Here is a 22016-nt window from a genome sequence, read left to right as displayed (position 1 = left end):
TCACGTTATTTTCTCTCAGGCCCCGCCTCGTGTCTCGTCCAATCAGAGAGCTCGTTCAGAAGCGCTTCAAGAGAACATTATTATTATGGTGGAGAGATCGACGGAACCGGGAATCAGACGAAGAAACGGATCTAAATCCACGGTAGATTTACCGTCGACAGACCATCTGCAGTTATTGTAACGATCGATTATTTTATTGTGACTGTTTTGACCGAGAAGCCAACACAATTCCTACATCATCCGATACTGCTTTGCTAAAACAGGTAAACCGTTGGATATCCGGCTTATTCGGCCATTATAGCAAACGTCCAGGCAGAAATCCCCCGGTAATGAATTTACGGTTGTATTCTGAGCGAGCTCTTCCATTATTAACACTACAGTGTCTGATGGAAAGTGCAATCAAGCTCGTTTTGTGTTGATGATCTGTCTTGCAGCAATTTCTATTTTCGCTGTTTATGTCAGTCAGCTTAATTCACCAGCTCTATTTGTCAAGTGGAGAAGAGCGAGTAGCTGAGGGCTTATCGCCACACAAGGTGCTTTAGTAGCGGCCGTCTGCTACAGCGACAGCAACACTGGATCCTATAAACACCCCGTGGGATCGGGATTAATGATAGGGATACAATGTAGCTAGTGTTGATTCATTGTAGCCGATCAGATTCAGAATAAACTAGTGCAATGAGGTGGTGCTGAAAGATTGCGATAGAAACATTAACAAGAGGGGGAATGGCTGACTATAGTTGAAGGTTTTCCCTTTGACCTGCATGAACTATAAACTATAATAGGCTGTTCTTAAACGACGTCCTTCTCTCCCTGACAGTGACAGCTGTGGTCTTTCTGCATGCAGCAATAGGTTCCATCGCCGCCAGGACGAGCCTGCATCGACTGAGACATTGTGATAGGCTGGCTATAGGAGAAGCAACCGGCTGCATGCACCTCCGCCTCCCTCCTCCACCGTCAGCAGCGAGGACGGTACCGCTCAGTGCCTGTATCACCCGTTAACGGGATGACGCAGTGAACCAAGCCTCCTCGCGCACCGAACGCTGGATTCCGCATGAGGACTGAATGAGTAGAAATAGAGGGAGACAAGAGGTGATGCTGATCTAGTGATGAGAAGGGAAAGCCTATTCATTTTCCCAATTGATTTATCAGGACCTTAACAGTCGACACGGGGTCTCTACCCGGGTTTCAACAACCAATTAATCTCCTCGCACGAGGGAGGACATTTGTCATTCCGAGGCGATGGGAACCGCGCGTGGATGCCGGACTGCGTTTTAAACGTGCACGTGTCTCTCTGTGAATGCGCCGCTGTGATGGAGCACGAAGAAAGTAGCGACGCTGAGGTTGCTGCCGAGCCCCTGCTGCACGGTATTCACGCGCCCAATCGGATCAGGCCCTCGTCGTACCGGGCACTGCGGAGCGCCGTTTCCAGCCTGGCGCGCATCGATGACTTCGTATGTGAGAAGATCGGGTCAGGGTTCTTCTCAGAGGTCTTCAAGGTGAGTCTTCAATGCAAGTTATTAACAAAGTTAATTCACCACTGTATAATATTATATTGAAATGATTAAAAAACTATGTATAGGCTCCTTGTATATATATGCAGCATACTACTACTTCTGCCATGATCCATGAGGTCTGAACCTTGATGGCACAGGAAGTAGTAGTGTGCCCACTCTTTGACCAAGGGCATCACCTCCTCAAGTCCAGTTTGCTACACAAGGTTCATCATAATTTACAGGTCTATAGGTCACACACAGGAAAATATGTGTAGGACTGTAGACGGCAGACATCACAACCTTGTTATTCTCAGTATAGATGACAGAGCACCCTATGACCCCCCTGAGAGACACGTCTCATTAGTACAGCTGCTAGGATCTAGCTAACCCTTGTTCATGACTCTCCGTTTCATTACATTACACATAGGTAATTGGAGGAAGGCATCTTCAGTAGGGGGAGTTTTGTTAAGAGCCGCGCCGCTCGGTCTGAACATTAAAGCACTCGAGGATAGAGAATCATTGTACCATCTAAACCGCTGTGAAATATCTTTTCAATAACACCAAAATATAGTATATTCAGCTGTTTGAAGTTGGTGTTCAAAACCCAAAGTAAAATACGCAAAAACTAAACTTAAGAACGGGAAGCATAGAAATAGCACACATAGAACAGATCTACCGCTTTTTAGACTTGCGCTCAATGCGATGACAAATCTATAACTCACATTTCTATGCTAAAAAAAGCTACATTTTATACGGTTAGGGTTCCCACACGGACATATCTCCATATCTTGTTTACCGAAAACAGACAGAAGACTGAGTGCACTGCCTGTGCTAATTAGCTCTCTGCGTCTCCGAACACCTGTGTAAATGGAAAACAGACGCCACAAACGTGTCACTGAAAAATACTGTCGGCTGCAACTGTGTTAAAAACAGTGTATATATAACAGTGTGTATTTTGCATTTGTGAAGTAATGTTGATGTGAAATGAAAGTAGAGAGCTTCACGTTTCTAGAACTGTACCACAACTGAGAATGGATTCATGTTTAGATGGATTATTTGGCTGTTTTGGCTGCCAGAGCCAATTCACCTCTAAACAGAACATGAAAGGTCCTTGGACTATAAGGAGTAAGGTTAGACTCTTTAGTCCATTGTTGGGCAGGGATCTAGCCTACTTCTTAGTGACCGGTTCAGTATACACTAACAAAAGGTTTCGACATGGTGGAACAGGTGTGCCCCTGCCCTGCCAGAGAGGTGTGTGTCTCAGTGGTACTGTGCCCCTGCCCTGCCAGGGAGGTGTGTGTCTCAGTGGTACTGTGCCCCTGCCCTGCCAGAGAGGTGTGTGTCTCAGTGGTACTGTGCCCCTGCCCTGCCAGAGAGGTGTGTGTCTCAGTGGTACTGTGCCCCTGCCCTGCCAGAGAGGTGTGTGTCTCAGTGGTACTGTGCCCCTGCCCTGCCAGGGAGGTGTGTGTCTCAGTGGTACTGTGCCCCTGCACTGCCAGAGAGGTGTGTGTCTCAGTGGTACTGTGCCCCTGCCCTGCCAGAGAGGTGTGTGTCTCAGTGGTACTGTGCCCCTGCCCTGCCAGAGAGGTGTGTGTCTCAGTGGTACTGTGCCCCTGCCCTGCCAGAGAGGTGTGTGTCTCAGTGGTACTGTGCCCCTGCCCTGCCAGAGAGGTGTGTGTCTCAGTGGTACTGTGCCCCTGCCCTGCCAGAGAGGTGTGTGTCTCAGTGGCACTGTGCCCCTGCCCTGCCAGAGAGGTGTGTGTCTCAGTGGTACTGTGCCCCTGCCCTGCCTGAGAGGAGGAGAGGACTGTGTGATTACAGGAGAACAGGTCGCGCTCACTGCTCACACTAAGCTGATTACCTCTCAGTCCCTCACAGCCTGTGTGTGTGTTTCTGTGTGTGTGTTTACAGTGTGTGCATCTTCAATTTAAACTAGAACAACTTCACTGTGAACTGAAGGTGTGATGGTGAGCACATCAGTGTGTGGGGACTTGTGTGTGTTTGTTTTCAAACCTCAAGGTCAGTGACTGCTGTATAAATGCCCATGTCGTTACGTCTCCCACCACCACCACCACAGACTATTAACATGACAGTCAATGTGTTCACTAGAGGTCGACCGATTTTATGATTTTTCAAAGCCGATACAGATACTGATTATTGGAGTACCAAAAACCCGATGCCGATAAAAAATAAAAATAAAAAAATATATATATATATATATATATATAATAATTAAAAAATGTATATATATATATAATAATTAAAACATGTATTTGTAATAATGACAATTACAACAATACTGAATGAACACTTATTTTAACCTAATATAATACATCAATAAAATCAATTTAGCCTCAAATAAATAATGAAACATGTTCAATTTGGTTTAAATAATGCAAAAACGCAGTGTTGGAGAAGAAAGTAAAAGTGCAATATGTGCCATGTAAAAAAGCTAACGTTTAAGTTCTTTGCTCAGAACATGAGAACATATGAAAGCTGGTGGTTCCTTTTAACATGAGACTTCAATATTCCAAGGTAAGAGGTTTTAGGTTGTAGTTATAGTATTTATAGGACTATTTCTCTCTATACCATTTGTATTTCATATGCCTTTGACTATTGGATGTTCTTATAGGTACTTTAGTATTGCCAGTGTAAGAGTATAGCTTCCGTCCCTCTCCTCGCCCCTACCTGGGCTCGAACCAGGAACACATCGACAACAGCCACCCTCGAAGCAGCGTTACCCATGCAGAGCAAGGGGAACAACTACTCCAAGTCTCAGAGTGAGTGACGTTTGAAATGCTATTAGTGCGCACCCCGCTAACTAGCTAGCCATTTCACATCGGGTACACCAGCCTAATCTCGGGAGTTGATAGGCTTGAAGTCATAAACAGCGCAATGCTTGAAGCACAGCGAAGAGCTGCTGGCAAAACGCACGAAAGTGCTGTTTGAATGAATGCTTACGAGCCTGCTGCTGCCTACCACCGCTCAGTCAGAGAGCTCTATCAAATATCAAATCATAGACTTAATTATAACATAATAACACACAGAAATACGGGCCTTAGGTCATTAATATGGTCGAATCCGGAAACTATCATTTCGAAAACAAAACGTTTATTATTTCATTGAAATACGGAACTGTTCGGTATTTTATCTAACGGTTGGCATCCCTAAATCTAAATATTCCTGTTACATTGTACAACCTTCAATGTTATGTCATAATTACGTAAAATTATGGCAAATTAGTTCGCAACGAGCCAGGCGCCCCAAACTGTTGCATATACCCTGACTCTGCGTGCAATGAACGCAAGAGAAGTGACACAATTTCACCTGGTTAATATTGCCTGCTAACCTGGATTTCTTTTAGCTAAATATACAGGTTTAAAAATATATACTTCTGTGTATTGATTTTAAGAAAGGCATTGATGTTTATGGTTAGGTACACGTTGGAGCAACGACAGTCCTTTTTCGCAAATGCGGACCGCTTCGATTATATGCAACGCAGGACACGCTAGATAAACTAGTAATATCATCAACCATGTGTAGTTAACTAGTGATTATGATTGATTGATTGTTTTTTATAAGATACGTTTAATGCTAGCTAGCGACTTACCTTGTCTTCTTACTGCAATCGCGTAACAGGCAGGCTCCTCGTGGAGTGCAAAGAGAGGCAGGTGGTTAGAGTGTTGGACTAGTTAACTGTAAGGTTGCAAGATTGAATCCCTGAGCTGACAAGGTAAAAATCTGTCGTTCTGCCCCTGAACAAGGCAGTTAACCCACCGTTCCTAGGCCGTCATTGAAAATAAGAATGTGTTCTTAACTGACTTGCCTCGTTAAATAAATATGTAAAAAAAAAAATTGCCAAATCGGTGTCCAAAAATACCGATTTCCGATTGTTATGAAAACTTGAAATCGGCGCTAATTAATCGGCCTTTCTGATTAATCGGTCGACCTCTAGTGTTCACTGGGCCAAGATACATTACATAACTGATACACAACATCAATGTGTTCACTGGGCCAAGATACATTACATTACTGATACACAACATCAATGTGTTCACTGGGCCAAGGTACAGTACATTACTGATAAACAACATCAATGTGTTCACTGGGCCAAGGTACAGTACATTACTGATACACAACATCAATGTGTTCACTGGGCCAAGGTACAGTACATTACTGATACACAACATCAATGTGTTCACTGGGCCAAGATACAGTACATTACTGATACACAACATCAATGTGTTCACTGGGCCAAGATACAGTACATTACTGATACACAACATCAATGTGTTCACTGGGCCAAGGTACAGTACATTACTGATACACAACATCAATGTGTTCACTGGGCCAAGATACAGTACATTACTGATACACAACATCAATGTGTTCACTGGGCCAAGATACAGTACATTACTGATACACAACATCAATGTGTTCACTGGGCCAAGGTACAGTACATTACTGATACACAACATCAATGTGTTCACTGGGCCAAGGTACAGTACATTACTGATACACAACATCAATGTGTTCACTGGGCCAAGATACAGTACATTACTGATACACAACATCAATGTGTTCACTGGGCCAAGATACAGTACATTACTGATACACAACATCAATGTGTTCACTGGGCCAAGGTACAGTACATTACTGATACACAACATCAATGTGTTCACTGGGCCAAGATACAGTACATTACTGATACACAACATCAATGTGTTCACTGGGCCAAGGTACAGTACATTACTGATACACAACATCAATGTGTTCACTGGGCCAAGATACAGTACATTACTGATACACAACATCAATGTGTTCACTGGGCCAAGATACAGTACATTACTGATACACAACATCAATGTACAAATCTGCGTAGGCTGATATAGGCCTGCAGAACAGTCAAATGACCATGTATTAAAAGCATTAGATTCCTGAGCCCCAGTGTGTGATTTGCCTCTGTTGAAAGCATTTGTTTTCTATATTGGCCAGTTCTACATTCCATTGTGCTTAATGATCTTTAGCTCTTCATTCTCTAAGCTCTGAACCTCCCTCTCTCTCTCTCTAGTTAGGTGGGTCTGAACCTCCCTCTCTCTCTAGTTAGGTGGGTCTGAACCTCCCTCTCTCTCTCTCTCTCTCTCTCTCTCTCTAGTTAGGTGGGTCTGCAAATACAGTCCAACCTTTCATTTGTTTGCACACTTCAGTTTGTCTTGGATAAGAGCCTTGATTTCCTTCCTCTATAAGTTAGTCACATCCCCTATGGGTGGAACTGGGGGTGTTTATTTTGTACACGTTTGTGCCTGTGTGTGTTTGTGCCTGTGTGTGTGTGTGTGTGTGTGTGTGTGTGCGCACCTCCCAGTATGTGAAGGTTGTACTTTGCTTCTGAAGGGTGTTATCATCATGCTGTCAGAGTGGGAAGTGTTTATTCAGTTAGTCATAAAACTGAACTTGGAGATGAAACATTTAAAAGGTTAAATATATATTATGACCTCATGCATAGTGTGGTGCAACTTCCTGATAACAGACATCAACAACAATAGAATTCAAATATACCAAGGCTGACACGATTGGCTCGTTCAAATGTTTACGCCCTCCACTGAGGCATGCTAGAGAGACAGAGGGACTTCTCTGACCAACACCCCATTGACAGCCCAACTAGCCAACATCTGAATGTTATTCCTAACCTTAACCAAACACTTAACCCCTAACCCTATCTTAACCTTCATTTTAACCAATCAACATTGGTTTGCTGGTCAGCCGCGTCCCTTTAGTTTGTCCCTGAGGCTCAATAGGAAAGCGGCAGTGGAAACAGTCTTGGTGGATTAGCATGTTGTGGTCGTTGACTTCTTTCAGCAGGAAGTAGAGCACTATGCAGGGACTGGAATGGGGGGATATTGGGGAGGAATACTATGTTTAATGCTGTTCACTAGACCTGGTTCTGTTCACTAGACCTGGTTCTGTTCACTAGACCTGATGCTGTTCACTAGACCTGATTCTGTTCACTAGACCTGATACTGTTCACTAGACCTGATACTGTTCACTAGACCTGATGCTGTTCACTAGACCTGATTCTGTTCACTAGACCTGATTCTGTTCACTAGACCTGGTTCTGTTCACTAGACCTGATACTGTTCACTAGACCTGGTTCTGTTCACTAGACCTGATTCTGTTCACTAGACCTGATTCTGTTCACTAGACCTGATTCTGTTCACTAGACCTGGTTCTGTTCACTAGACCTGATGCTGTTCACTAGACCTGATGCTGTTCACTAGACCTGATGCTGTTCACTAGACCTGATGCTGTTCACTAGACCTGATGCTGTTCACTAGACCTGATTCTGTTCACTATACCTGGTTCTGTTCACTAGACCTGATTCTGTTCACTAGACCTGATTCTGTTCACTAGACCTGGTTCTGTTCACTAGACCTGATTCTCAACTTGCCATTTCATTTACATTAGGCCCCAGATTTAATCCCCATCTCTCTCTCTCTCGATCAATGACACAACGCTCATGCCATCAATAGTTAATATTCACCAATCATTTGATTAGTTTGTCAACATCCTGTTCTTGCCTCATTCACCCTGCATGATCCTGATTGATTAGAATACAGGTCAATGATACTAAAGCTGACACTGTTTTGCATTGGTCTTTGCAATGGAAATAGTTTTACAGCCAATGTTTTAGTCCCACAACCAATTAGTTTACATTTTAAGAGTTGACTGGTGTGGTTTTGCTTGAAAGTGTTTAAGGGTGTGTGTTTGGAGGGTGTGTGTACTGTAGTGTGTGTCCCTGTGTCTGTTTTAAGAGGCTGAGACTGTCTTGTCTATGTTGTGATGTCACAGTGACGGTACCCTGGATTTGTGCAGATCAAGAGGGGTGATGGGAAATACAGAAAGCCTATTAGTGCGGAGCGGCTATTAAATACAAACACGATATGCTCTTCTATCCTCATGGGGACCTATAATTAATTTACATTCACAATCCTATTTTCCAGAACCTTAACCTGTAACCCTAAACCTAACCCCCCCCCCCCCACACACACACACACACACACACACACACACACAGTCTGATAGGTCCAGACACAAGCAAAAAGCCACACATAGGTCTACAACCAATCATTGACCATAACGCATGTCACATGCTAGTACATAAACACCACTTACACACTAATGGCAATTAACACATCCACCTTCTCTCTGTCCCTCTTACACACACACAATACCAGATCTACTATTAACCGTGTCCCCTCACCTTCAGGTAGACGTTTCCATAGCCCTAAGCACAGATCTAGGATCAGCTTACCCTCCTCAAACTCTCTAGACCATTAAGGGGGAGGATTCTAAACTGATCTTAGATCTTTATAGGAAGGAGCAACTTCATCATAGTTTGTGTTCCTATCCCACCTGGACAAGAGAAATACCTACAGTTGAAGTCGAAAGTTTAAATACACTCAAATTTGTTGTTAACAAACTATAGTTTTTCCAAGTCAGTTAGGACATCTACTTTGTGCATGACACAAGTAATTTTTCCAACAATTGTTTACAGACAGATTATTTCACTTATAATTCCCTGTATCACAATTCCAGTGGGTCAGAAGTTTACATTCAGTAAGTTGACTGTGCCTTTAAACAGCTTGGAAAATTCCAGAAAATTATGTAATGGCTTTAGAAGCTTCTGATAGGCTAATTGACATCATTTGAGTCAATTGGAGGTGTGCCTGTGGATGTATTTCAAGGCCTACCTTCAAAATCAGTGCCTCTTTGCTTGACCATGGAAAAATATAAAGAAATCAGCCAAGACTTCAGAAGAAAAATTGTAGACCTCCACAAGTCTGGCTCATCTTTGGGAGCAATTTCCAAACGCCTGAAGGTACCACGTTCATCTGTACAAACAATAGTACGCAAGTATAAACACCATGGGACCACGCAGCCGTCATACCGTTCAGGAAGGAGACACGTTATGTCTCCTAGAGATTAACGTACTTTGGTGCGAAAAGTGCAAATCAATCCAAGAACAACAGCAAAGGACCTTGTGAAGATGCTGGAGGAAACAGGTACAAAAGTATCTATATCCACAGTAAAACGAGTCCTATATCGACATAACCTGAAAGGCTGCTCAGCAAGGAAGAAGCCACTGCTCCAAAACCGCCATAAAAAAGCCAGACTACGGTTTGCAACTGCACATGGGGACAAAGATCGTACTTTTTGGAGAAATGTCCTCTGGTCTGATGAAACAAAAATTTAACTATTTGGCCATATAGACCATTGTTATGTTTGGAGGAAAAAGGGGGAGGCTTGCAAGCCGAAGAACACCATCCCAACCGTGAAGCACGGGGGTGGCAGCATCATGTTGTGGGGGTGCTTTACTGCAGGAGGGACTGGTGCACTTCACTAAATAGATGGCATCATGAGGAGGATAATTATGTGGATATATTGAAGCAACATCTCAAGACATCAGTCAGGAAGTTAAAGCTTGGTCACAAATGGGTCTTCCAAATGGACAATGACCCAAAGCATACTTCCAAAGTTGTGGCAAAATGGCCTCTGTCAGGAGGAATGGGCCAAATTTCACCCAACTTATTGTGGGAAGGTTGTGGAAGGCTACCTGAAACGTTTGACCCAAGTTAAACAATTTAAAAGCAATGCTAACAAATACTAATTGAGTGTATGTAAACTTTTTGACCCACTGGGAATGTGATGAAAGATATAAAAGCTGAAATAAATATTTCTCTCTACTATTATTCTGACATTTCACATTCTTAAAATAAAGTGGTGATCCTAACTGACCTAAGACAGGGAATTTTTACTACGATTTAAATGTCAGGATTTGTGAAAAACTGAGTTGAAATGTATTTGGCTAAAGTGTCTGTAAACTTCTGACTTCAACTGTATGTAAGAATACCATATGTAAGAATACCATAGTACCTCCAAGCTCATCACTAAGCTGAGGGCCCTGGGTCTCAGCCCCTCCCGGTGCAACTGGGCCCTGGGTCTCAGCCCCTCCCGGTGCAACTGGGCCCTGGGTCTCAGCCCCTCCCGGTGCAACTGGGCCCTGGGTCTCAGCCCCTCCCGGTGTAACTGAGCCCTGGACTTCCTGACAGGCCGACCCCAAGTGGTATAGATGGGCTACAACACCTCTGCCACGCTGATCCTCAACACGGTGGCCACACAGGCAACTGGGCCCTGGGTCTCAGCCCCTCCCGGTGCAACTGGGCCCTGGGTCTCAGCCCCTCCCGGTGCAACTGGGCCCTGGGTCTCAGCCCCTCCCGGTGCAACTGGGCCCTGGGTCTCAGCCCCTCCCGGTGCAACTGGGCCCTGGGTCTCAGCCCCTCCCGGTGCAACTGGGCCCTGGGTCTCAGCCCCTCCCGGTGCAACTGGGCCCTGGGTCTCAGCCCCTCCCGGTGCAACTGGGCCCTGGGTCTCAGCCCCTCCCGGTGCAACTGGGCCCTGGGTCTCAGCCCCTCCCGGTGCAACTGGGCCCTGGGTCTCAGCCCCTCCCGGTGCAACTGGGCCCTGGGTCTCAGCCCCTCCCGGTGTAACTGAGCCCTGGACTTCCTGACAGGCCGACCCCAAGTGGTATAGATGGGCTACAACACCTCTGCCACGCTGATCCTCAACACGGTGGCCACACAGGGGTGTTTGGTCAGCCCCCTTCTATACTCTCTGTTCACCTATGACTGTGTGGCCATACAAGTCTTCAACTCAATCATCAAGTTTGCTGACGACGCTACAGAGGTAAGCCTGATTACCAACGATGATGAGACAGCCTACAGGGAGGAGATGCGAGTGGTGCCAAGAAAATATCCTCTCCCTCAACATCAACAAAATGCTGATCGTGGACTTCAGGAGACAGCAGAGTGAGCAGGCCCCCATCCACATCGACAGGGCCACAGTGGAGAGGGTCAAAAGCTTCAAGATCCTCGGTGTGCACATCACTGACAGCCTTAAGAATGGTCCCTTAGACAACCGCACCACTCGGGAGGCCAAGGCACTGCAGCACAGTGCTAACTGTGCCACTAGAGATCCTGGTTAGAGTCCAGGCTCTGTAGTTGCCGGCCGCGACCGGGAGATCCATTTGGCCCAGCGACGCCCGGGTTAGGGGAAGGTTTGGCCGGCAGGGATGTTCTTGCCCCATCGCGCACTAGCGATTAGTGTGGCTTGCCGGGCGCAATGCACACTGACACGGTCGCCAAGTGTACAGTGTTTCCTCCGACACATTGGTGCGGCTGGCCTCCAGGTTAAGCGAGTGTTGTGTCAAGAAGTTGTGCAGCTGGGTTGTGTTTCAGAGGACACACGGCTCTCGACCTTCGCCTCTCCCGAGTCCGTACGTGAGCTGCAGCAATGGGACAAGACTAACTACCAATTTGGATACCACAAAATAAAAAAAATAAAAAGGAAAAATAAAAAAAGATTTACATTGCTTTTTTTTATTTTAAAGACATATAAAAAAAATGGTCCCTTCACATAGACAGCGTGGTGAAGAAGACACACTGCCCGCCCTCCAGGACATCTACAGCACCGGTGTCACAGGAAGGCCATGAACATCATCAAGGACCTCAGCCATCTGAGCCACGTCCTGTTCACCCCGCTTCCATCTAGAAGGTGGAGACAGTACAGGTGCTTCAAAGCTAGGCCATCAGACTGTTAAATAATCTCCACTAGCCGGTCTCTGCCCAGTACCCTGCCCTGAACTTTAGTCACTGTTACTAGCCGGTCTCTGCCCAGTACCCTGCCCTGAACTTCAGTCACTGTTACTAGCCGGCTACCATCCGGTACTCTACCCTGCACCTTACAGACTGCACTGGTGGCTTTACATTGGTCACTTTGATAATGTTTCCATACTGTTTTACCCCCTTTATATACTGTATTCCAGTCAAGACTCATCCTATATAACTACTGCTGTACACACCTTCTATTCATATACTGTTCATAATGCCAAGTTCAAGTTAGTCCCTCCCTGTTTCAGTCCACTTTCTGCCATTTAGTTTCTAGTGAAATATGGTTGTCTCTAGTGAATACCACCCAGTCCTCTCTCTCACCATCTCTATGGTTGTCTCTAGTGAATACCACCCAGTCCTCTCTCTCACCTCATCTCTATGGTTGTCTCTAGTGAATACCACCCAGTCCTCTCTCTCACCATCTCTATGGTTGTCTCTAGTGAATACCACCCAGTCCTCTCTCTCACCTCATCTCTATGGTTGTCTCTAGTGAATACCAACCAGTCCTCTCTCTCACCATCTCTATGGTTGTTTCTAGTGAATACCACCCAGTCCTCTCTCTCATTCATCTCTATGGTTGTCTCTAGTGAATACCACCCAGTCCTCTCTCTCATTCATCTCTATGGTTGTCTCTAGTGAATACCACCCAGTCCTCTCTCTCACCTCATCTCTATGGTTGTCTCTAGTGAATACCACCCAGTCCTCTCTCTCACCTCATCTCTATGGTTGTCTCTAGTGAATACCACCCAGTCCTCTCTCTCACCTCATCTCTATGGTTGTCTCTAGTGAATACCACCCAGTCCTCTCTCTCACCTCATCTCTATGGTTGTCTCTAGTGAATACCAACCAGTCCTCTCTCTCATTCATCTCTATGGTTGTCTCTAGTGAATACCAACCAGTCCTCTCTCTCATTCATCTCTATGGTTGTCTCTAGTGAATACCAACCAGTCCTCTCTCACCTCATCTCTATGGTTGTCTCTAGTGAATACCACCCAGTCCTCTCTTTCACCTCATCTCTATGGTTGTCTCTAGTGAATACCACCCAGTCCTCTCTCTCACCTCATCTCTATGGTTGTCTCTAGTGAATACCACCCAGTCCTCTCTCTCACCTCATCTCTATGGTTGTCTCTAGTGAATACCACCCAGTCCTCTCTCTCACCTCATCTCTATGGTTATCTCTAGTGAATACCACCCAGTCCTCTCTCTCACCATCTCTATGGTTGTCTCTAGTGAATACCACCCAGTCCTCTCTCTCACCATCTCTATGGTTGTCTCTAGTGAATACCACCCAGTCCTCTCTCACCATCTCTATGGTTGTCTCTAGTGAATACCACCCAGTCCTCTCTCTCACCTCATCTCTATGGTTGTCTCTAGTGAATACCACCCAGTCCTCTCTCTCACCTCATCTCTATGGTTGTCTCTAGTGATACCACCCAGTCCTCTCTTTCACCCCATCTCAGCTTGCGCTCCTCAAACCCTAAGCACAGATCTAGGATCAGCTTGCCCTCCTCAAACCCTAAGCTGCGCCACTAGGGGCTCCCTAGTGGCGCAGCGGTCTCAGTGCTTGAGGCGTCACTACAGACACCCTGGTTCGAATGTAGGCTGTATCACAACCGTCCGTGATTGGGAGTCCCATAGGGCGGTGCACAGTTGGTCCAGCGTCGTCCGGGTTTGGCCGGTGTAGGCCGCCATTGTAAATAAGAATTTGTTCTTAACTGACTTATCTAGTTTAATAAAGGTTAAATATTTTAATTTTAATAATAATCTCTATGGTTGTCTGAAGCAGTGCTGCTCTCTGTCTCCCCCTGCAGGTGCAGCACAGGATCACAGGCCAGGTGATGGCCCTAAAGATGAACACTCTGGCCAGCAACAAGGCCAACATGCTCAGGGAGGTCCAGCTCATGAACCGGCTCTGCCACCCCAATATACTCGGGTATGTCTAGAGCTAGACACACACACACACACACACACACACTGCATGCACAATGTACACACTTGCTGCTCTGTCACCCTCACTCAGACCATTTAGTAGTAGCACTGTGTTGTTGTCACAGATGGAAGGGGTTAGTTTTTATAATCTTTGTGGTTGTTTTGTGTCTGTAGTAGCCTACCTTTGCTGTGGGTAGAACTTGCGTCAACTCTCAACAGCACCACCCAAGGGAAAAGACACAACTTGTGTCAATTAAAAAAATAAAAATGTAATCTGGAAAGACGGACAGGCAGAAAACTAGCTAGTAAAATGGTGCAACCATTATCAGACAGAGGACAGACACACACAAACTCTCTTCAAATGTTAAGACATTATTGGAATCATTGAAACCTCTGTCAACTAGGTTTGAAATCACATAGTTGTTTTTAGCTGAATAGATGATATATTTTTTATGTTTTCAGTGTATTTTGAATGCTTTCCCTCTCCCTCTGCTCAGGTTCCTGGGAGTGTGTGTACACGAGGGCCAACTCCATGCTCTAACTGAGGTAAACTCATCCTGATTCTGTCTCCCTGGAGGGAATCCTTGCATTTTATCTTCCAGAGACAATAGTGTCCATGGTAACAGAATAGGCTGTATACATGTGCCATAAAAAGTAGTGAAGATAAGGGCTGCATTCCATTTACATTAAATTCTACACAGGCCTGTAAAGAACATAGGCTAAGGTCTCTACAGAATACTAGATCATGACAGTGCCTATGGAAATGTTTAATGTCTCAGGAACCACATCCATTTAGTGTAGGGTTAATGATCATGTAATATGTATAGGCATGCACAGAATCTGTGTGTCTGGAATGGACTCAATCTCATGAACTGTGTGTGTGTGCTGTTGTCATGGTTACCTTCAGTACATCAACGGGGGTAACCTGGAGCAGCTGCTGGACAGTGACCGGTATCTGTCGTGGTCAGTGAGGATGGGTCTGTCTCAGGACATCTCCTGCGGCCTGCAGTACCTCCACAGCAAGGGCATCTTCCACAGAGACCTCACCTCCAAGGTAGGAGATAGGAGCATACAGGGGACCAGACAGACACACCTCCCTTCACTTCATCTTGCATTAATTGTTAATTTCATCTCTCACTGACTCTCACACACACTCATATGCCCTCTCTCCCCGCTCTCTCTCCTCTCTCTCTCATAGAACTGTCTGGTGCGCTGTGAGAATGGTGTGTTCACTGCAGTAGTGGGAGACTTTGGTCTGGCAGAGAAGATTCCAGACTACAGGTTAGTGGTGTGAGAAGATTCCAGACTACAAGTTAGCGCTGTGAGAAGATTCCAGACTACAGGTTAGTACTGTGAGAAGATTCCAGACTACAGGTTAGTGCTGTGAGAAGATTCCAGACTACAGGTTAGTACTGTGAGAAGATTCCAGACTACAGGTTAGTGCTGTGAGAAGATTCCAGACTACAGGTTAGTGCTGTGAGAAGATTCCAGACTACAGGTTAGTGCTGTGAGAAGATTCCAGACTACAGGTTAGTGCTGTGAGAAGATTCCAGACTACAGGTTAGTTCTGTGAGAAGATTCCAGACTACAGGTTAGTGCTGTGAGAAGATTCCAGACTACAGGTTAGTGCTGTGAGAAGATTCCAGACTACAGGTTAGTGCTGTGAGAAGATTCCAGACTACAGGTTAGTGCTGTGAGAAGATTCCAGACTACAGGTTAGTGCTGTGAGAAGATTCCAGACTACAGGTTAGTGCTGTGAGAAGATTCCAGACTACAGGTTAGTGCTGTGAGAAAGTTCTCCAGATTACAGGAAGACTATATGACTGTCTCCCCATACTCCACTCAGGAATGCACATATAGCCAACAGTCTAGATGAGTTAGTTAAATGCGTTGTACATTCTATTCTGTTTTTCTCTCCTGAAAAATAAATGTGTTCTATATGAATGTGTTATTTTCCTCTCCTCCAGTGACGGGGCTGATAAGCAGCCTCTGGCCGTGGTGGGCTCCCCCTACTGGATGGCCCCGGAGGTGCTGAGAGGAGAGATCTATGATGAAAAGGTACTAACAGAAGCACAGATAGAACAATGAGACAGATATTTCACCGGATGTATAAATGTGAAGCATCCGGTTGGCGTTTCCAGTCACTACCAAATATGGTGATGAGAGGAAGCCCAGAGGACGGCAGTGGAAGAAGATGAATTTTGGCCGACATTCTGCTAATTTACTCATCGATGAAACATTTGATCTCAATACTTTTCTGTTCCCACAGCTGCAATCTGTTACGAAAAGAGTGGACAAAGTTTTGTAACTTTGTAACCCTTTGCCAGAGTTGTGTTGTTTAGAAGGAGTGCAAAGGCGAATTGAGTTATTGCACACGTGCACTACAGAGTAGGCGTTACCTAATGAAAATATGCAAATGCATGGTAGAACGAGCCAATGGGATCTCGCTAGCTCGTGCTTGGCTCTGCCCACCTCCTTGCTTGTTCTGCCCACTATGGCTCATTTGTTTCCATTGGAAAGGACAGGCTGTGGTCTATCTTAGTTAAGTTATACAAATCTTTGACAGTAGTCAACTGTTTCCTGGCTGTTATCTCACTGGTCCGGGTGCATAATTAGACGAAGCAAACACAGTAATATAATGCAATAACACTATGCTATAAAACAATCTGTAAGGACAACTGTTCCATGTCCCTGCTGTGTTATTCTGGATGTGTCTAGTGGGTCTTGCTAATATGTATGTTGCTAGCAAATGACCAGACTCTTTCAAGGTGTATTATTGTGAATATTTCAAGTGAAATGTTATTGATTAGATGTGATTGGCTGACTCTGACCCCTAGGTGGATGTGTTTGCCTATGGAATCATCCTGTGTGAGATCATCGCCCGGATAGAGGCTGATCCGGACTTCCTACCTCGCACTGAGGTACACACACACACACACACACACAACCCCACAGTGTATGACAGGCACGCGGTTAACCAGTGCTTTTCCTTTTTACACGATCACACAACCCTAAATTAATGGTTTCATACTATCACACAACAAACTGACAGTGTAAAACCCTTAATCCAACCCTTTCTACACCACTTTTTTCCACTTTGACCCAGAAAAGAAGTGCCCTCCTTGTCCTTATTGCACAGTATCACATGTAACTGCAGTGGAAGACTTGGATATTTAATCACTGCAGTACAGGGCAGCAGTTCCAGCTGCATGTGAGGTTTAAAGTGGAACTGACAGTGTTTTCACTACTGTAACGACTAGAGGTCGACCGATTAATCGGTATGGCCGATTAATTAGTGCCTATTAATTGTCCAAACGCAAGGCTGCTTTTCCACTCTATATTGCTATAGAATTTTCACAATTGCCTTACTTAGTATACAGTGTGTAATTCCCAAATATTCTAAGAATTTATGACAATGTGAAAATGACTATCTAAGTGCTCGCTTGTCATATTTTTTTTTTTTTTTTTTTAATGTAATTTTCTTCCTGGGGGGTCTATATGAACAGATTTGAATGAGATTTCATGTTGCTAAAATGCCGTCAGTTCCACTTTAATGAGTAGAACTCTATCACAGTATATGTCTCCATCTAGTGGATATTATGGTGAACTACAACATGTTGTTTAAACCTAGTCAGACAAACTGATTGACAGCTAGTCGGCTACATTAAAAGATGATGATGATGATCCTCTGTGTGTGTAGGACTTTGGCCTCGATGTAGATGCCTTTGAGAACCTGATTGGTGACTGTCCAACACCATTCCTCAACCTTGCAGTCCTCTGCTGCAATGTAAGTTACAGACAGACTGACAGCCTGACAGATTGACTGACTTCATAATAATTGCATGCATCCATGACTCTGTGTACATACTTACTGTACATGCACAGGTTGACAACCTAAAACCAACTATACATTCCAAAAAGTAGGCACTGTTTACACTCTTCCTGGTCCCCTCACTCTGTTTCTCCCTCTTTCTCAGATGAATGCAAAGATACGTCCCTCATTCTCTGAGATAGTGGTCTTGCTGGAGGGGATGGAGAGAGGAGAGGAGGAGAGGAAGACAGCCATCCCTCTGGGCGATTGTCTCTCCTCAAAACCCGCCACCGTCCACATCAGCCCCTACCGACGACGGAGTTCCCTTTGTCGCCCCGGCGACCAGCAGTTGTCACGGAGCCAGTCTGAAATGCTTCCCCAAACGACGCCCCCACTCGGCACCCCGGCCCGGGTCAACCCCTTCTCCCTGCGGCAGGACCTGAACGGGGGCCGCATCAAGCTCTACGACACCCCGAGCAAGTCTGTCATCTCCCTGACCTTCACCCTTCCCCAGCAGCCTGAAGCCTGCGCCTCTCCCCCCCTCAGGGGAAACCTCTTACTCCGCGGGCCCCCCCGACGCTGCCAGTCCCTCCCCTGCACCCCCGAGCCGGGGCGAACCCTCTCCCTCCTCCGGGACCCCGACCTGCAGCGCTTGGGGAAAGAGGAAGAAGAGGAGGGGGTAGAGGAGGTGGAGGATAAAAGGAGGAAGGAGAAGGGTGGGATGGTGAAGGATGAAAGGAGGAAGGAGAAGGGAGGGATGGTGGAGGATGAAAAGAGGAAGGAGAAGGGAGGGATGGTGGAGGATGAAAGGAGGAAGGAGAAGGGAGGGATGGTGGAGGATGAAAAGAGGAAGGAGAAGGGAGAGCTGGTGGAGGACGTGTCAGATGATTCAGGGCTGCCTCTGGACATGGTGTCTCTGGAAGAGGAAGAAGAGGAAGCTTTTTCTCTGGGGGAGCCTATGGACTGCAGCAGGTCTCCTGACACACTAGAGGGCGCTGTCCCTACACCAGGGAGACTACACCCAGCCTCGTCCTCTTCCTCCCTGTTTCTGCAGCCTAACGGCTGGTGCCAGCCAGTCTCCAATGCCCCTTCCTCCCTCCCTCCTCTCCCTCATCTGGACAACAACAACATCTCGGCGATGGTGGTCGTCGGCCATCCGATTGGCTGGAGGGCTAGTGGCTACCGTGCCGCAATCCCGGGCCCCCCTGCTGGCCCCGCCCCTGAACAAGATGAGGTAATTTCCTGTCCGGGATGCTGTCTGATTGGTCTGAGCTTTCCATCCGTGTGCCTGAAGGGGGTGCCGACCCCTCGCCGCGTTCCGCCCCGACGACCCTACCGGAACCTCAACGGGGGGGGCATCAGTGACCCTTCAGCTGCCACAGCAACCAACGGACTGCTTTGTTGCGGGGTGAACGGTATCGCTCCTCCGAGCACACCTTGCGTTCCTGGTCTGCCCCTACCGGAGGCACAGTCTTAGGAAGGGCTCCCCCTAGTGGGCTGACTGACCAACAACAACATCAACACCAGTGACATTACTGAGACTTTGACTGGTTCTGTTTATTGTCGCTATTACTATTTATTATTACTATTAGGAACTGATAATGTTGATGATTACTACTGCTACCTGAAGTGGATGAACAGTGTGTGTGTGTGTGTGTGTGTGTGTGTGTGTGTGTGTGTGTGTGTGTGTGTGTGTGTGTGTGTGTGTGTGTGTGTGTGTGTGTGTGTGTGTGTGTGTGAATTCATACATTTCTTCTCGTATGTGTGTGTGTGATTGAGTAGGTGGTGGGGACACTGGTGGTTGTATTGGGAGTAACAAGGGAGAAGCAGAATAGGGAACCAGAAGTGGGTTATTGATGTGAGATCTTATATATTGGTTGTTGACCTGGAGCCATTTGATAACTGCAGTGTGTCGCTGGTTTGTTCACTCACTTTCTACACTTTGAATCTTTCTATTTGATTCCTACTAATGATTCTTCACTAGTCTGGGTGGTGCTTGAGATTTGTATTGAATTCAAACAGGTGCTTCTTCTTCCCTCAAACCTCAGTGTTCTTCCCATAACCCACTATGATCCAGGTATCCTCTCAGTGTGTGTATGTGTGTTAACAGCTTGTGTAACTTTGAAACAGCATGAAAAGCAATTCTCCTAGCTTATTTACGTATTGTACTGATTATTTCACTCTAAGTTCTGTGTATGTGTGTCAGAGGGAGAGAAAGCGCGTGTGTGTGTGTGACTGAATGACTAAGGTTTGTCCCCTGATGTCTGTTTTGAAATGTTAGTGGTTTGTGTAATAATTTAATATAAAGTTAGTGAGGTGTACATAATCTTTACTATAATGTTTTTTGACACTATTGATGAGAATCACTCCACTCTTGATTTCATAGGGCTGCTTGTTCCGTACCTGTTGAGGTTGACTGACTGTATTTGAAATGGCACCCTATTCCCTATATAGTGCACTACTTTTGACCAGGGCCCATGGTCATGTCTCCCTCTGCTGGCCTGGAGGACCCAGGCACACCAGGCCATTGTGGCTCAGGCTGTGTCTCTTCCTTTCCTCATAACTCTTTCCTTCTAGGAGAAGCCATACATGACCAGACCAGGGAAAAATCCAGGCTTTAGTTATAGACCTGGAGGTTTTTCCTAGTCGGGTCACTTAGTCAGTAAAAAGTCTCAGCCATATTCATATCATTTCAACTGATATGAGGGACTTTAAAAGGTTTATGACTATATGGCTATAGCTATTAACATTCATAACCAGTTTTAACCAGTTAATCCAGCTAGTGATCTGTAGGAAAGGAAGAGGAGGAAACATAAACCGGTGTATTGGGACGTAGCCGGTCTCCCTCAACTGTACTGGCCAGAGAGTCTCTTTATTACTTCACTGTTTAAACATCATGACTTACAGAGTCTGGACAACTGTGTGCATCCTTCTAAAGAATTCCACTGTTCTGTCCCATATTGATGATGTCATAATGACAATGGTGTGAACACCGACCCATATGTCCATGGAACGACCGAGTCATGGAGTGTAATGCACTTTCTTTTTTAAAGCTGAGAATCTTGTTGATTAAAACATTATTTATGAAATCATGTATGTAGCTAACTAGTAAACCCTTCTGCTGGCTGGGATGTTGGTTGGTCTGTTGCTAGTTGGAATAATAATTTATTATTATGTAAATATGTGTCTGTTCCTTTCCGGAAACAATCCTTCCCCTCTAGACACTTGTAGAGCTCTGAGAGGACTTGATAGGATGAATCAATATAGTGATAGCTCCACCTTGCCCTCTGATAGGTGGAATTTCACCATATTGCTTAAACCTGTCCAATCCTCTCAGACCTCCACCAGGGCCTATAGGAAGGGGCTAGTTAGGGGTTGTATCTGGACAGGGCCTCTGTTTCTACTAGAAGCCTTCCTCTACATTCAAGGCTCTTCTGATTACCATTGTTACTGTAAGTATCATCATTATGTGTCTGTATATACAGTGCATTCAGAAAGTGTTCATACCCCTTGATTTTTCCCCCACATTTTGTTACTTTACAGCCTTATTCTAAAATGGATGATATTGTTTTTTTCCACCATCAATTGACTGTACACACAACACTCCATAATGACAAAGCAAAAACTGTTTTTTTTACATTTTTGAAAATGTATAAAAAATAAACTGATAGCACATTTACATAAGTATTCAGACTCTTTACTCAGTACTTTGTTGAAGCACCTTGTCACTAGTGTAGAGCGGAGTAGGCAGGAGGCAGTGGCAGGTTTAGAACTACTGAATTTATTTAAGCACCATTTATTTTATATCCTATGAACTTCACGTTGGTGCTCATGGGTCCTTTTACATGGAAATGCCCAGAGGTGACTGATGCCTTGATTCCATGGCAGCTGAACCATTTCAACATCATGATCTGGATTTGTCCACTTTCACATTGTTTGAGAGATACCTGTGTTCTCTATGACGAGACAACCAGCCTAGATTGTGTCAATGATCTGAGGAAGAAGCTCTTCTCTAATAGGTCAATCTAGATGGAGAACATCACAGTCTGTACTGCTGCA

At 45.5% G+C, this 22016-nt stretch overlaps 2 protein-coding genes across 3 annotated transcripts in view; both read left to right on the top strand.

Moving 5' to 3' along the window:
- Positions 1-22016, top strand: part of LOC139579362 (C-type lectin domain family 4 member E-like) — a 295157-nt gene that overhangs the window by 39469 nt on the left and 233672 nt on the right. The window lies entirely within an intron of this gene.
- Positions 45-21644, top strand: LOC139579330 (dual specificity testis-specific protein kinase 2-like). The gene is made up of 10 exons (XM_071407893.1): positions 45-263; positions 818-1496; positions 14029-14150; positions 14644-14692; positions 15054-15200; positions 15345-15427; positions 16114-16204; positions 16984-17067; positions 17847-17933; positions 18124-21644. The coding sequence occupies exons 2-10, from the start codon at positions 1257-1259 to the stop codon at positions 19432-19434; spliced, it is 2214 nt and encodes a 737-aa protein (XP_071263994.1). The 5' UTR covers positions 45-263; positions 818-1256; the 3' UTR covers positions 19435-21644.

This window comes from Salvelinus alpinus, chromosome 6 (assembly GCF_045679555.1).
Source record: "Salvelinus alpinus chromosome 6, SLU_Salpinus.1, whole genome shotgun sequence".
Taxonomy (NCBI): Eukaryota; Metazoa; Chordata; class Actinopteri; order Salmoniformes; family Salmonidae; genus Salvelinus; species Salvelinus alpinus.
This window is presented reverse-complemented; position numbering and strand designations above follow the sequence as displayed.